Here is a 17,181-nt window from a genome sequence, read left to right on the forward strand (position 1 = left end):
TGGTTTTCTTTGTTTCTTGTCTCAGGTGGACTGCGCCCTGTCGCTGGTGCGTCTTGGGAAGGAGCGGGAAATCCCCGGGCTGGAGCGATTATGCGATGACTTGGTCACCATGGAAACACTTGTGTATGAGACATCATGTGAACTGGGTCTGACTCTTAAAGATTTTCAGCAGCTCAGCGACATTGACAAACTCCGCCTGCTCATGAAAAACGTACGTGACTTAATTTTCCACCTGCTTAACTGCACACTGGGAAAGGTTGACCCCCACCACAGAAACGGTTATACTTTTAGCTGCACAAAATCATGTATGCACAGCAGGTCTGGTAACTGAAAAGCTCTGTACAAAAGCTGGAAGATAAAATACCAATAAAAAGTTTGGACACATTCGGTACGTGTGTCCAAACTTTTTACTCTTTCTAATTGTCTTTGTTTTTATCTTCATTATAATGAATGTCATTCATTTCATAATTTCTTTCTTTTATCCTTTTCAATTGCAAATAATTTCTTTCTTTTTTTTTTCTCAGTTGAAAAACGTTGTTTTCCTCACGCAACGCTGTTAAATTGCGTTTCCCAGCCCGCTTGCTTTGTTTCACAGCCTGTCTGGGTGTTCATTGTCTGAACAAATAGAAAGCTTGCCTCCCATTTCTCTGCCATTACATTTCTTCATACAGTTCCACTTTATAGTTACTTTATTGTCCTTGATTGTTGCTTAAAGAAACATAATTTATGCTAATTGCAACTGGAATAGGCAACAAACAGAAAAATTTAAAAGACTAATTGAACGGCAGCCTCCAAGTAAATTAGTTCCTTTTCATTCCTGAAATCACTCATATTTGATGATACGAGCTTCCTTTCCAACAGCAACATGAGAGCTATGAAAGCTATTCTATATAGCAGGTACTACAGTTACAAGTCCCCTTGGAGTACATAATATGAGCTGTCCTCTAAATTGTAGCTAATAACTGCCAGCTTTAGCCTATGAGGCCCATTGCCAGTAGTATCTGCCACACAGGCAGGCAGCCAGCAAATGTTGTTGACTGCACTAACACATGCTGTTTGACTGGTACTCCCTCTGGACGCTCTGTGTGTGTATGTACATGTGTCTGTGTCTGTGTGTGTGGTTGTGTGTGTTTGAGTGTTTACCAAACTCGCCTAGATTAAATCTCCCTCTTTGCCTGCGTCTGATGTCTTTCTTTATCAGAGAGACAGTACAGCAAAGCAAAAATGTTGCGCGTGGGTGTGCAAGTTTGCATTTAGCATTCAAGTATTTATTTATTTATTTTTTTTCAATCTCATTTTTCCTGCTGATGCTCTCTTATCTGTATATCCTGAGTCAGAGCTGTCGCAAGGTGGGTGCAAGGCCTTGCACGAACTTGACATGCATCTGCTCAAATCACATCGCAGCCCACATACTGCAGCTATTATGGTTCAAGTTCAGGCTTAATTGCATGGCACAATTTCATGTAAATGCGGTTTGAAGTACTTTGCAATTTTCTAACAAACATTCAAAAACAGAGAAAAAAAAATATTCGACTAACTTTCCTTGATGTTCCACACACACGCACACACTCATGTCTTGCGTTCTTATCTGTAACACAGCACCATCGTGCAGACATCCCATCATTCCCAAATTCATTCTGCAGCTTGATAAACACACAGCAGTGTCAGTATTATTGTCTTGGTTAAAAGTTTAAACTTTTGGACTACATTCACTTTTAACCCTTAATTTGCCAGAAGAAGCAAAGACTAGCTTTCTGGGGATATGAGGTGAATCGTGGTTGCAGAAAGCATTCACAAGATAATGCTGTCTGAACATGGACAGGAAAAAAATCAGCCGTGTCAAGATTTTACAATGTACACATTTTGATATCGATTACTACCCAGAAAGACACATTAAGACAAAGTAAAACCACCTTTAGTAGTAGTTGTGTCTCCTGGACCGCTTTACGTAATGATGATACTCAAACTTACACACACACACACACACACACTCATAGTCACAAGCTGAGAGCAATACCAACCATGCTGTTGCGGCTTGTAACAAGGAGCACTGCAGCAGATGGTATGACCCCCACAGAGCCTTGATCTCAACATCTTGGATTCAGTCTGGATGCCATAAAGAGACGGAGGCATTCGAGATGGCATAAATCCACTGAAGAACTGTGGCAAGTTCTTCAAGGTGATTAGAACAGTTTACCTGCCAAATCCCTTCAAAAAATAAATAAGTAAAATGAGTATGAGTACCTCTTAAAGGCAAAGGGTGGCTGCATCAAATGCTTATTTGATTTTTTTTTCTTTTTACTGAAATCCATATAAAGTTAATTGATCAATAAAAACTGATAATGGCTTTTTATAAAGCATTTTTATAGCGTCATTACTTTTAGTGCCCTAATGCCAAATGCCAAAAAGCCTTCACTGGTACAGCACCACAAAATTGCTGCTCCCAAAGTTGGCTATTGGAGAGGATGCTGTAGGAAATTTATAGGTGATTGGTGCAAAATCTGTCTTTTTCACTGTGGAAATTAGCTCAGCTTGTGCTATGTAACTGCTTGGTGTTTGGATCAGAAACCTGGTGACATGTCAGCAGGCTCTCAAAAGCCAGAAAGGCTTAGCTCAGTGAAATATGTGTGTCTCTGTGTTGGTAGTTTAATCAGTGTGTGATTTAGAGAAAGCTCAGACCCCTTGTTATTTGTGATCAGTGCAGTATTTCCATTATTTCCATGTAGTTCACAATAATTTTTGTGCAACTGACAGATTGGCTTTCTAAATTTAGCCCATAGGAGTATATGCTATATGACTGCAAACAGAAAGGTATATAACTCATTAATAGTCTTTTATATAAAAGAAAACAAATGAATTTAACAACCATTCCACCCAGAGGTTCTCCTTTATTGGAAGAGCTAAGTTCATTTTATTTACATAAACATGTAAATGTAAAGCGCAACAAATGAAGAGCATAAAATCAGTGACTAGAGTTTCTTAGGCTAAAATTCCTACCAGTAGAATACTACTCACTTTAAGTGAATTATCTATTCAACACACTAGGTCACATTATTTTTAGTATCCTGCCTGAATTGCATCTTTAAGTATCTTTAATTTCTTTCTGTTATCAGTCCAGCACCGAGCACTACGTGAAAGACTCCTTCCAGTGGATGGTGCCATTCCTACATCGCTGTGAGGGACAGAAAGAGGGTTCTGCTAAATCTCTGCTCAGAGAATACCTGGTCAGCCTGGCCCAGGAAGACCTCACCCTGCCCCTCATCATTTTCAAGCACTCCAAACCTGATGCAAGTATCCGTATACATACACACACACAATGCACAAGTGTAGTCGGCGTCACACTTGGGTAACCATAAATGGAGAGACAGGAAAATGAAAGCACATCCACGCAGACATTGCAGCTCTGGCTGTTTGTGTGATGTCAAGGCCGATGTTGTTGCCCCTGCGCTGTAAATGCTGTATTTATGACCCCATAAGGATGCAGCCAAGGACAGGTCTCTGGGCCATTAGAAGCCATGAACCACACACACACAAACACTCCAGAGGAAGAAAATGCTTAAATTGATGCAATGCTTCAGTGTGTAGGTACAAATAAATTACGGGGTCAATCACACATTGATATGCACATACTGACTCTTATTCTTCTCTCCTCCAGTGCCAGCAGAAGATTATTGGGGACCCAGACCAGCTGATGGAGGTCGCTTTGGAGTGCATCTACAGCTGTGAGAGAGACGACCAGCTCAGCCTGTGTTATGAAATCTTGGAGTGTCTGCCACAGAGGGGCTACGGGTCAGACGCACGCATCCACGCACACAAATCGCACACAAATTGCACACACACGATGCCGTGCACGATAACGCACAAGTCAATAAGTCAATTGGGCATATTCTGGTAATGACAGAAGTAAGCTTTATACATTAGATAAGCCATGATATAAGGATATTAAAGCAGTCCGGCGCTGCCTCGCCCACAAGAATACATTGCTTCCAAGCAACCCACCTTTTTCCTTTCCTTTCACCTTTCCATCTCTCTTAGGACCTATCAATAAACCTAACTACTGCCTTAGGTGCTGCTCCTCTGCCCTTGTAACTTTCTTTCCCTCCTCCTCTTCTCTCTTTTACGCTTAGCTCTGACTCCAAGGAGCCATCAGTTAGCGTAGCTACAGTCTACACAGTATTTCCTACCTGATGGTATTGCTGTCTCTGCCTTTCTCTCCCCCACCTCTTCTGCAGCACATTTTATTTCATATAGCAAGAGAGGCTGTCCTTTAGGTTCCCCATGAGGCTGTGTGGGTATGTAGTGCATTTGAAGGAGACTGAGCGGATAGTGAAGGGCTGAGGATGGGAGGGGGAGGGGGGGGGGTCATTAGAGTGTCAAGAGTAGCTGAAATTAATCCTAATGACTTATTCTTGGAAGAATTATCCATCCAGTGTGCACATTATTTGAGAAATTAAATGACCACTTTTGGCGAGCTTTGTTGTTTATTGTTCACTTGCTACAGTATGACAGCCATGATTTTCAGCAATTAGATCTTTTTCCTTTAGCAACTGGCTCACGTAGCTCCAGTTTGATATGCATTGCTGTGAGTGGCATGTATTTATTTCCCCTAAATAATGCCACAGTGGGGATAACTGTACTGAAACAAGTCACTGTTATGGGCAACAAGCAATGTTTGGTTGGGGACATGATTTCAGCCGCAGTGCAGCCTTCCACTAAACTGAGCAAGTGTAACGCAGACAGATAAGCGTGTCGGTTTTACATTTTAAAGTTGTGAACTAAAGATACATTTTTTTAGCACATGTCATGGTGAGTTATCGATCATCAATCTGTCCATTTACAATTCACAAGAATTGTCACTGATGAGCTACTACATCATTGATGTTCTGGTTTCCACTTTTCCTTATCATAATATTCCATAATATTATTAATGTAGACTAATCTAAGCTATTTGCTGGGTTACTTTATTTAAATCACAAAAATGTATTTTCCCTCCTTAAAAAAACATGAACATAAACCTTTTTTATGATCTTATTAGCATTTCTAAGCAATCAGCAACAAACAAATTGTTGGATCGGTTTTTACCTTAATGGCACACTAGCTAATCCTGAAAAGCTACTCAATAATGTATACATTGCTAGCACCCGTATTAATATTACTTCTTTTACTATCAGTGAAGTTTACATCGATAAATGTAGCTATTTTATTGATTATCCAAATATGAGCACTGCTATTACTTTACACTGTATTTAGCTAGCTATTTGTTTTCAAAGATATACCCATGATCCATTTAAATGTGAAAAAGCTTCTCGTTGACAAATTGTTAGCAGACTTATTATAGTTTTGTATCCTCTAATGACATTTTATTTATTTATTTTCTTTGTTTTGTTTTTAGTTTAGTTTTTATTAGATTCAGTGTTAATTTTAGCCTTTTTAATTCTTCTTCTTATTGTTATTATATGTAGGGATATGAAAGAGGCAACACTTATAGAAATCAGTGCAGTTATTACAATAAAAACACAGAACCGTTTGAATGCTGTTGACTCACAGTCTTGTAAACATCCAGTCTCAATAAACATGCCCATCCATGCCTCATCAGGCATATTTTAATTTAATTGAATAGAGTTTTCCAAGTTTGCAAAATTGTTTTATTTAGTTAATTCCCCCCCCCCCCCCCCCCCAAAGAGTTTATTTCCTTTATTTCTTTTTAAAAGTACCAAGAAAGTACCAAGTAGTTGATCTTTACAAAAAGAGCACAATGACAAACTTTTTTTTTTTCTCATGGCGCAAAGTAAAAAGAGGAGAATATTTAAATAGGATGCAGAAAACTGATTTCCTTATGTTTGCGACACGTGGTTTACTGCTAGTTGCATTGATTTTTAATGCCGCTTGATATTAAAATGAAGGAACTGACTACAGCTGTTTCTAGAAACAACCACAACTTTTATAGATCACCCCCAGTATATTTTACTGTATATTGTACAAGTTACCCTCTTTATGTCTCTCATTTAATATTTAATTGCTTTATAATATATAATAAATTGCAAGTTTTAATGAACACTCCATTAAAAAAAATCGCTTTATGGTTACACTTTTGCTTTCAGTGAGCATAATACCCATATATGCATTTCAGACTAAACATTTCCTTTCTGCTAGACAGGCCAGCTTTCTGCAATGTTTGGTTTAGGAGTGCTGCAAGGTGCTATACTGTATATGCAATGCCTTCAATTTAGCATTTCTCTCAGGAGTGATGTGTCTGACTTACTAAGCTGAAAATTGCTACCCGGCCAAGAATATTACAGATTTCTGCAAGCTAGGAGAGAAACCATGACTTAGTAGTTTCAACCCAATTTTCTGATATTTCTTGTGAGACAGCTTAATTAGGTCTAAATCTGCTCAGAAGAATGTAACGTGCGTTCACCCTTAGAGAGTGGGAAATCCAAAAATGGACAAGGGATTAGACAGTGATTGAGGAGAGGGAAAAAATAGAATGAGGGAGAAATGGGTATTAAAAAGAGGAAGAGCTGGAGGTGGAGATGCACAGACAGTCAGAGATGGGGGTGAAAAAGCAGAGAAATGGAAAGGTCAGATTTTTTTATTTTTAAATGAACAAATAAATAAATAGATACATTTAAAAAAAAAAAAAAAAAAAAACTCACTCGCTCACTGACACACATTCACAGTCACTGATGCTCATAAACAGAAGGTTGTTTCATCAGGGTCAGTACTCTAGTGGGGCGCAGGCCAGCCTGACCCAAAATCCTTTGCCTCAAGGCAAAGCATCATGGGGTTTTATTTTTAGTGGAAAATCAGTACAGCCTCACTGGTTGACCACATACGCACACATTTACGTTACAGTGTAGAAACTGTACTGCCATAAATACGCACACAGGCATGCGCTTGGGGATTAGGCGTACACTTTATGATGCAAATCTTTTTCCTACTTTGCGTTCTACTTTATTTATTCCAATTTAATTTTAGTAACACAGACTTACAGAGAAGTAACAACTCTTTTTGTGTGTTTTATTGTTCTACAGGCCACAGACAGACATCACTCCATCACTCCATGATCAGGTGGACAAACTTGAGAAGCACCTGAGGTAAAGTAATACAGTCTGTCAGCTTTCACTTCCTCCTCTCTCTTGTTGTCTTCTGTCAGCACAAACAGTTGGATTTACAAATCAGAGCTGGTTCCAGACTTTGAGGTATGAGGATTTGCTGCTTTTTCTTTTCCTGTAATAGACTCGATTTAACATTGTGTGTTTTGATCTTACTTTAAAAAAAAACAAAAAACTTAAGTATTCACACTCCAATGTTTCTTGTCTGTATTTATTGGCAGGGCACATAAATTGTTGGGAGGAACAGCTCTTTAGTTTTTGTGATTATTGCTGCAATGCTTTGGAAACGTTCAATGTGTAGAAATGCTTATTGCTTCCCTCCCTTTATATGTGCCTGATTGGATGGGGGTGGTGGGTGGGTACACATACAACTTGCGCACATGCTCAGTATCAAGAGTCCGGTGTGTGTCCCATGGCACAAGCTCAGGCAATTTCTCTGTTACAGGTTTAAATCGGCCATGTGCCTCTGTCTCTCTTTCTCATCCACCCTGCTCCTCAGGGTGAACTTGCAAACACAAAGCACTGATGAGGAGGAAGGATGAAGGTGGGGATTGGGGGAGGGAAGCAGGGCAGGAGCCTGAAGGAAATGGGAATGTGGATGATGATGATGAAGAGGAGGAGGAGGAAGCAGCAACAGGAAGCAGCATTAAGGCTTAGTGTGTCCTTTCACATACAAGTTTACTCACATATTTGCACACAGACATAGGCAGCTATGCACAAACACACGCCGGGGTGGGAGGTGGGGGTAGTGTGTTCGTGTACGTTTGTGTTGAAGCGCAGTGACTCACACGCTCGTATCCAGATGAATCAGGCAGTAAATGCAAAGTGTCTTCTTACCGAGCGCCTCCAGAATGAAAGCCGTTTTCAGCTGCTGCCACTTGCTGGTGCATTAATATGTGCATAGGAACATGCAGACCCCCCCTCCTCCGACACACACACACACACACACACACACACATGGACACTTCACACTTGAGCAAACATGCACACACAAACACAGTTGTAAATATCAGGACTTGTTGTATGTCTTACACTCACACATATAGCTACACACACACACACAGAGGCACCTGTTTACTATGGTAATGAGTTGCAGCAGAGAGTGAACATCTGTAGCAGCACGACCCTGTTGAGGCTGGTGGTGCCATGCTAATCCCTCACCGACACACATGCACACACACTTTCACTGTTTCTCTGTCCCTTGGTCATATAAGACTGCATGCATTCACGTGCTCCTAGGTGCTGTCACTTTGACGTGTAGTTTATCACGCTGCTCTTCAGTCTTGCTCTACGTTTGCTCCATCTGCACCGCGACTCGCAAATGACTTTCTGCTGCCAAAATAATAAACAGCTTAGAGTTTAAGTGTCTTCTGTCTCTCTCCCTTGGATCGCTCACAGGTATCATTTTGCCATGTTTTTGTCTTGCTTGGCGTTTCCAACTGTGACGCTTACTGATGCCAGTCATCCTGTCTTTGTGTTTTTTGTTTTTCCTGAATTAATGTTTTGAAAAATGTAACTTTTGTTTTTTCGTTGTGGTTTCATTGTGTGATTTTCCTAATCTTAGTTTGTGTGATCATATTAGTGGTTTCCCCCTTAATGACAACAGTGATTACATGTTATATTTGTCCATCTATTCCAATGCCTAACAGTGTGGTTGAGGTTCTGGAGAAACATGGTCTACAGAAGCCCATCTCGTATGTGAAAAACAGCCAGAACAATGACGAGGAAGCCCACCAGCTAATGGTCAAACTGTGTCGTCACACCGGCCGCAAGTATGAGCTTTGAAAAGTACACATGTATGAATAGACACATAGAAATAAATGCCACAAACATGCTGAACGTTTGTGTGTGTCCAGAAACCCTCCAGTGAGTGAGAATATGTGGAGAGTTCTACTACAGGACCTGCTGGATATGCAGCAGAACGTTTACACTTGCCTAAAACCAGAGACGTGCCATCAGGTAAAACACTTCAGCAATATTGGGAAGATTTGTGTTGGCAAGGTGCATCCAGTATTCACTCTGATTTTAATTGGGATTCTAATTTTAGCTAGAGACAGGTGGATCTCACTGAGGAACCAAAGACACTTTTTATATTTATTTATTTCACTCCAGTTGAGTTCATAATTTTCAAAACTGACATCAGGCTGTACTGTGGAAAACTTGAAATTAGCTAGCTAGTGTGATCACGATCTCATAACAAAAAGTTTTATTGTGGGTTTTGTAAACTTTTTGGCAAAGAATATTCACTTCAGCTGGCTAATGGGATGAACGCTTGTTTAGAGCAGTTCCTCATTAGCGTTATCTTGTTGTCCATTATTTATATACAGTTTTATTCAAAACACGCATTATCCATAGGTTGTTAGGACTTGTACTAACATTAAACGTGTAATTAAATGTGTTAATGTGCCTGCATTTTCATTTTGTGCCTTCGGTGACACTGTGGTCTATAATTCACACATTAAGCTGCATGTTACCGCTCTCAGGGAGAGTTCAGATAAAATACTAGAGTGCTACAATGTTACAACTTTTGTTCGGTTAAACGCTGCCTCTCCCTGCATAATATCTCTCCTCCTCCCTGACCGCTGCAGGTTTTTGTCGAGTCCCTGCTGTGCTCCAGCCGAGTGGAGAACATACGCCTGGCAGGACAGCTCATGCACTGCTCCAAGGTACATTAAATAAGACGCTCCTTCGCAGAATTACACTCCAGCTTCACCCTGGGTTGTCCGAATATTAAACTGCTTATTAATTTAATTAATTAATTTCGCTGTCTCACTAATCCCCACATTTCATATTAATGTTTCCAGGTCAGTCAGGATGTTCCTGTCAGCTTGTCTTTTCGGGGTAAAGGTTATGCTCTGAAGGTGGCCTATGACAACAGCGTGGAATTAGTGCTGGCTGCTGCCAGGGAGTACTTCAACTCATCCAAATTGCTAACAGACCCCTGCATGGGGCTGGCCAGGTGAGCAGGAAAAGAGAGAGTATTTCCTTTCCCCAGTTCTTTATCTTTAAGGTATTAAGGTAAATTAATTTCAAAACTTGTACAGTAACTACCAAAAAGAAGAAGTTTTAATTTGACACAATGTTTGCTTCTGTGTAGGTAGGTGAATGTTATTGCACTTCTATGGCACTTATGACCAGGAACAAAATAATGGTGTCTCATTATAATTTTTCACCTACTACATGAACTGTATACACAGTGCCATGAGTTTTTGTCCCCTAATGATTTCTTAGGTTTTAGCTTATTTGTCACTCTTGCACGCTTTGGATCCTCAAACAAGTAAAATTAGACAAATATAACTCGAGTAAATAGAAGATGCATTTAAATGATGATTTCATGTGTAGGGAAAAAAGATATACGAAAACAACCAGTTATTATTTTTATGGGGAAATTAGCATTTTCTCAATTAATAAATAATTCAAATTATCCTTTAAAAAAAACAGTTTTTATTTAAACAGGCTATATTTCTCCAATATTAAAACTGATTGATGATCTCAAACGTTTAAGTGCAAAAACCTAATAAATTAGCAAGGGCCCAATACTTTTTACAGCAGTGTATGTAAGTGCATGTGTGTGTGTTGCTGGCCTCTGATCTCAGAGGGGGGCCGGTGGGTGTCTAACCTTGCCGTCTGTTCCTAGTGGGGAATTGGGACAGTAATTGGGTCGTCATTCATTTATAGGAACTAATACAAAGACCCCCCTCCACACGTTTGGACATCACCATCAATTGTAACACTTCCACTGTGTGTGCATGTAAATCTGTGCACGTGTGCGTTATTTGGGTGAGGGTGTTGGATAAAACATGGTGTGTTAAATGTCTGTGGTGCTTTGAAATTAATAGTCCACACATACTGGCTGCCCACCAACTAATGGTCAGACTGTGTCCTTTAGATTAAAATAACTGTTCCACAGACACACATTTTACCCTGTGTGCTAAATAAGACACGCACTAGGACAGTTAAACAAACTACACCTGACTTTGCCCGAAACAAGTGTGGTCAGTAGCAACGGGCAGAAGGACAAAGAGACTCGACTTAAAATAACATGGGGATCCCCTGAAACCGATAAAAATCTTTGCATCATAATTTTCTGGGAATAAACACACAGAAAGATAAAGAAAGAAAAGAACAAACATGATAAAACAGATTAGTACATGAATGAATTTACATATATATATAAAATAAATATTTGTAATTATGCAAAATATAAAAAAGGGTATCCTTTGCAGTGATAAAACAACAAAGAAATTTAGCTGCTAGCATTGGCAGAGCAACGAGCAGTTTAGAAGGGCACAGTCACCATGGTAACTTGAGCCGATCAGGGTGCAGACGGCTAAGTGATGCAGTTTTTCGGACAACTTTTACGAAGGAGACTCCGAGTCTATAGACTGAATTAGTTTTTTGTTTTTAAAATCTTCTTTATTTCAGTTTTATTTATATATATTTTATTTATATAGCACTAAACCACAGCGATAGCCACCTCAGAGTGCTTTATATTTGTAAGGTAAAGACTCAAGAATAATTGAGAGAAAACCCCAACAATCAGACAGCCCCTTATAAGCAAGCACTTGGCGAAAGTGGGGAGGAAAAACTCACTTTTAACACAAAGAGACGGGGAAGGTCAGGGTGAAGGGAGGGAGACAGGACAAAGTAGTGTGGAAGAATAATATTAACTATTGATTAAACAGAGAATGGTGTCTGAACACACAGGGACTGTAAAAAGGTGAATGAATTGGATATTACGTAATTGCAGGAAAGACGTCCTACATATTTGTTTAATATGTACATTGAAAGGCATATCCATCCAGAGTAAATATCTGGTTAGACACCATGTTAGGGCTGAGTACAATATTTCCACTAAGTGACCATCATAGTGACCCGAATGCTTTTTAGCATTAATATTTGCTGTTGAGGCTGCGTAATCTAAATACAAAGTAAGTGAAACATTACTTAACACTAACCTGCCACATTTTAAAACTGGTTTGATCTAAATTTGATCAGTATGGTCGGTCAGCTTCGCTTGAGGTAAACACTTTTTGATCTTCTTCAAAAGAAATGTGAGCCTTCATGAGCAGGACTCACTGTGGTCATCTGAGGGTATCCCTGCTCCTTTTTTTGCAGGGCTTATGAAAGTTATTCAGCTGTTATTAGCTGGCTTAATTTGGAAAAAAAAAATCATCCTTTACTCAGAGTGCTTTTAATGCCTTTGAACACTGTTTACTTTTTATTACTATCATTTTCTGTTTCCTTACAAGGACTTTGATGACATTTCTAATATGTGCCTCACAGCAAGAAGATTAGGGCTTGAATCCAGCAGCCGGCTGGAGCTTTTTATCTGTGAGGGACGCGTTCTCCGGTGTCGTTGAGGGTTCTCTCCAGATACTCCCATGGTCCAAAGACATGTGCATTAGGTTAATTTGTGATTCCAGATTGTCCATAGGTGTGAATGTGAGTGTAAAGGGCTCTGTGACAGACCGGCATCTTGTCCTGCTAAGCAGCAGAAAATGCATGGACAGACTAAAAAGAAAAACAAGTGTTAGTGTTGGGTGTTAAAAGTAAAGAAATCCTTTATTTTGGAAAGGATTTCTTGCTTCTTTTGCTTTTTTTAGCCCGTATATTACCAGCTTCAACGGTCTGAGCAGTTACCATACTGCTTTTGTCTTTTAAAAGTGAAAGCTTTTTCCTTATCATCCACTAATTATATTAGTTTAGCATTTTTGAAAGATTCTCTTTAATATTTCCATTTCCTGTGTATTTTTGCTTCCCATCTCCTGTTTAATAAATGTGTTTATTTTTCTATGTTGTTCTTTTTCCCAATCTGCTTATAAACTGCTTCCTGTAACACATTAAGTGTTACTTCTTCGTTGTCATTGTTCCAGAGGTAACTTCTAATAGCTTGTTGAATTTTTTCCCTAAATCTTATATCCTCTAATTAGGATTTCTTTAATCTCCATAAATCATTACATCTCCTTGTTTTCATATTACTGGAGCATGATCCTTAAGTTGTACTACTTAAATAAGCTTAATTTAATGGAGTTATGTTGCAATTTTTGTGAAAACATGCAGCTCAAAATGCTTCATATTGCAAGAATAAAACAACACAAAGAAGAAGGTGTATTTGTATGATCCCACAACTGTTATCATGACTGTGCCAAGAAGGACTGGCTGTGAAAAGAAATAAATGAGGAATGGCAGTTGAAACCTGTCACGTTATAGTCTGCATACATCAAAGTTTGATGATGTATCAAAGTTTATTAAATGGGAAGTCCCCAGTCTGCAGACACTTTTGTGTTTTGTCGTTGTATGTTCCTTACTTTTTACCTCATCAGCCATAAAAGGCTGATGAGGTATTGTTGTCATCCTGCCGGGCGGGCGGACAGCGTGGACACCCGAGTTTTTAAATTGGATAACTCGAGACCAATGCGACATAGGACTTTGAAATTCTACTCCATCTACTAAAAATCTCAAACCATTTTGAGTCCCGGTAACCTTGACATCAAGGTCAGATGAAGATGTAAAGTTTTCTGAAAAATCTTGTGAATGTGATAAATGAAGAATGTAGTCACCTAGGGTTTTTTTTTTTAAAAATTGATGGCATACGTTTAGCTACTAAAAAACTGAAACAAGTTTGAATCTCAGTGATCTTGAACTCAGGGTCGAGGTTAGAGGTCAACTTTTCTGAAAATCAATTAGAATTTTCAAATGTATACCATGGGTGCATCTAGGCTAGTGGATCTAATGTATCTAGGTAAAACTGTACTGGTGGCTGCCAGTGTTTTCTCCTGTAGCTCAGGAGCAGGTCATCTACTAATTGGGAGATTGGTGGCTGCTGGAGTCTGAATGCCATATATGTTAGATAGAAATCACCTATGCAGAAAAAAGGCGTAGCAAAAATGCTTGTGTGAGTAGATGTGAATGTATGAATGGTATGGATGTATAAAGCACTTTTAATGGTTGCTACTCATGCTGAGTAGAAAAGCGCTGTATAGGAGCCAGTCCATTCACCATTTACCTTCTCTTTCCCCTCAACCCTTAAGCGGGGATTGCTGCCTCTCCATGAGCCTGGCTCTGCTGGTTCTGCTGGAAGCCTCTTCCTGTTAAAAGGAAGTTCTGCCTTCACCAAGTGCTGCTGATAGGAAATTGCCTGATTGTCTCTTTAAGATTGTGGGGTCTTTACCCTACAATTCGTAGGGTCTTGATAGGACTTGATGCTTAAGTTGTTAAAACATCTTAGTGAGGAAAAAGAAAGGAGGGAGATAAGGCAGATGTAGGCCCAGCAGGGATGATTTTGATCCTTTTTGTTGCTGGTTGTTTCTGTCGTACGTGTGAAAGCTCCTCTCACAAGTCCTCGTGTGAGTAGGAAAGAACCTGAGTGTATATGACACAGAAATGTTGGAAGATAAATGGGGAAAAAAACCAGGATGTCAGTACACTTCTGTTTGATGTTCTGGTGCAAATGAAGGGCAAGGTCTGTGCTGCTGTGCTCCATTGATAACTTCTTTGCAAACTTGTGTTCTCGTGTGTCTGTTTAGCACAGAGTAGTTAATCTGGAAATCACAGTGTACATGCTGCAAAGCACATCATGACTCTTGAAAGCGAAATAGATAATTTTTTTTTTCCACTGATGTCTTTTCTAAGGCTGTGTCAATACACAAACACACTCACACACGCTCGCCTGGAGATACTTCACAGCACGAGTACATAATCAGTATGCCGTCTTTCTGTCTCTCATTCGCCCATCCACAGCCCTTTCCTCTGCTCTCATCCATGCCAGGACAAACCTCTTGTTCCTGGCAAGAACAGCAGCCATGCTCAAAGAGTGGGGAGCTGCGTGTGGAGTGCTTTCCAGAGTGTGTGTGTGCGCGCGCGCGCGCGTGTGTGTGTACTCTACTCAACAGTTTTGAGTCAGTGTGTTTTTAAGAAGTAGAGGTTGCATTTCTCATTACACTTACAAGGATTATGAGACATTTCTGTCAGTTGTCTTTGTTTACCCACCACGAGAGTAAAACACTCTTGAGCGAACACACATCCCAAGGACAAGTTCCCTCGTCTCCGCTCAACTGGTGCTGACGTCAGAACTCTTAAGCTGCAATTTTATCTGGGATTTGTGCTATTTGCAAATTAATCATTTTGCTTTTTTCTTCCTCTTTCACTCGCTGGTATATTTTACTTTGCTCTGTATACACTTGCAGGCACACACAATTTGCGCATTCAGTGTTATATATGCGGCATGATGTGCTACATAATCCTATTAAGGGTAATGAGTGCCGCTCGCGTTTCAAGAGAAAACTGTTCTATTGTAGATCTGTCAAATTAGTCTAGACTTTGTATTTAAATCCATTTGAAAAGTGTCGCCATGTTTCTCATCATGATGTTGAAACTTCACAGACTTCAGGCTAGATAATCGCTTTTTTTCTACAGCTCTGAAATGTGTACCAATTTAAGTAAAGCCCCTTTAGTTCTTCCCACTCATTTTATCAAGCGGTAAGTTATGTTTTGCAACAGTTTTCTGCAATGCTGTTAGATTAAATGGACCGAAGGTAACTACATCACTTTTTAGGTGCATCAGCTTTTCACTGAATTTTCACTTTCTGTGCTTAGAAAAGTTAAGTTTCTGTACTCCTAAAATTCAGACTTCCTCTTTGTGTCACAAGGTCATATGATTGGGTAGCAATGGAACAAATTATTAGTCATTCCCTGCTGTTTTAACTGCTTATTATCTTCATCAGAGGGTGTCTCCAGCTGATCACAGACTGTCCTCCATCCATCCAAGAGGAACTGGACCTCATCAACGCCCTCAGCCAGCTGGAAGACTTCAACGTCAGCATTCTGCCCCTGCAAGGTAGCATGAAGCGTTTGTCTGTCTGGGAAGCTGGGAGATTTCAAATGTGCGCTTTTGTGTGTATCTGAATGTGTTGTCGGTGCGTTTCAAATGGTTAGACATTCAAATGTTCTCATAGACGATTAAAGCACACCGTTCCCCACCTCCATCGCCTCGGCTCACTGTCCAGCCTGTCTCCCTCCCTGCTGTCACGTCACGTTCTCCGTTCCCCCATATGTTGCTGTTTCTTGTCACTGTATCAAAATATATTGTTATTTATGGATCGACTGTTGAGCAAACAACATCTGGCCAATGGCCTAATTAGGAATGAAGTGTTTAGTTTGGACGTGTGCGCTCTGTCTTACACACACACACACACACACACACACACACACACACACACACACACACACACACACACACACACAATGTTTTATCCTTCAGCTGTAAAGCTGACCAATCTATATTCACCTCCATGTTCTTGCTTTCGTTCTTTTCTGGCACCCTACATCTGTGGTTCCAGGCTTGCCTCCCTTCTAAAGAAAACCTTGGCGCCAAAATAAACCAGCTTGGCCCCTCATCGCCTCACCTTTACAGCGAGGTGTTGTTTGCCCCCAAGGCCTCCGTGCTCTCCCTCCTTTGCCCCCATCAAATCGAGCTGCCAGTATAAAACCACTGTGACAGAGAGAGCCATAAATTGCACGGTCTCTCGTTCCTTCCCTCCCTCTCTTGCTCTCCGTCCCTCTCACCTTCTTTCCTCTCTTTACATTCATCACTTACCTCTGGGGTTTTCTTTCTTTTTCCTAGCTCCCTACTTCCTTCTCTTCTTCTTTTCACTGCTTGCTTAACGTGAAGGGCAGAGGGCAGAGCTTTGGAAGAATATGAAAGAAAAACAGTGGAAAAAAGAATGAAGCACTGCAATGGAGAAAAACAGAAACTGTTGTAAAAGAAAATGTGAAAATCTTGTTTTATTGTGACACATGCATGCATTAATTATTATGTCTTAGGTCAATATCAGTGCTTAGGGGAACATTGAATTCATGGCTTTGAATCAAGGTCATACTGAAAAGAACAGTTTTGTTTTCTCCTCAAAGTAATAGCTCTACTCTAAGTTCCCGTTCTCACAGATAAACATGCACAAATATGAAGTCGGAAGGATTTGAACATAGGTAATCCATCTTAGGCTGTCCCCTGCAGCCCTCCTATAGAGCCTAAGGCGATGCTTCATATAAACCACCCTACCCACAA

General features: G+C 40.1%; 1 protein-coding gene across 4 annotated transcripts in view; it reads left to right on the forward strand.

Annotated features, from left to right (window-relative positions):
• Positions 1-17,181, forward strand: part of nbas (NBAS subunit of NRZ tethering complex) — a gene marked incomplete at its 5' end in the record, with an annotated part of 182,930 nt that overhangs the window by 48,224 nt on the left and 117,525 nt on the right. For all 4 annotated transcript variants that reach the window (XR_014271223.1, XR_014271224.1, XM_082505113.1 and 1 more), the window contains 9 exons: positions 26-211; positions 3,114-3,287; positions 3,656-3,789; positions 7,035-7,097; positions 8,765-8,887; positions 8,972-9,074; positions 9,704-9,781; positions 9,920-10,074; positions 15,842-15,954. Coding sequence is in view for 2 of the 4 variants with exons in the window: in XM_082505113.1 (XP_082361239.1) it covers positions 26-211; positions 3,114-3,287; positions 3,656-3,789; positions 7,035-7,097; positions 8,765-8,887; positions 8,972-9,074; positions 9,704-9,781; positions 9,920-10,074; positions 15,842-15,954 (1,129 nt within the window). The remainder of the gene's footprint in view (positions 1-25; positions 212-3,113; positions 3,288-3,655; positions 3,790-7,034; positions 7,098-8,764; positions 8,888-8,971; positions 9,075-9,703; positions 9,782-9,919; positions 10,075-15,841; positions 15,955-17,181) is intronic.

The sequence above is a fragment of the Aulonocara stuartgranti genome (assembly GCF_965226115.1).
Source record: "Aulonocara stuartgranti genome assembly, chromosome: 15".
Lineage (NCBI taxonomy): Eukaryota > Metazoa > Chordata > Actinopteri > Cichliformes > Cichlidae > Aulonocara > Aulonocara stuartgranti.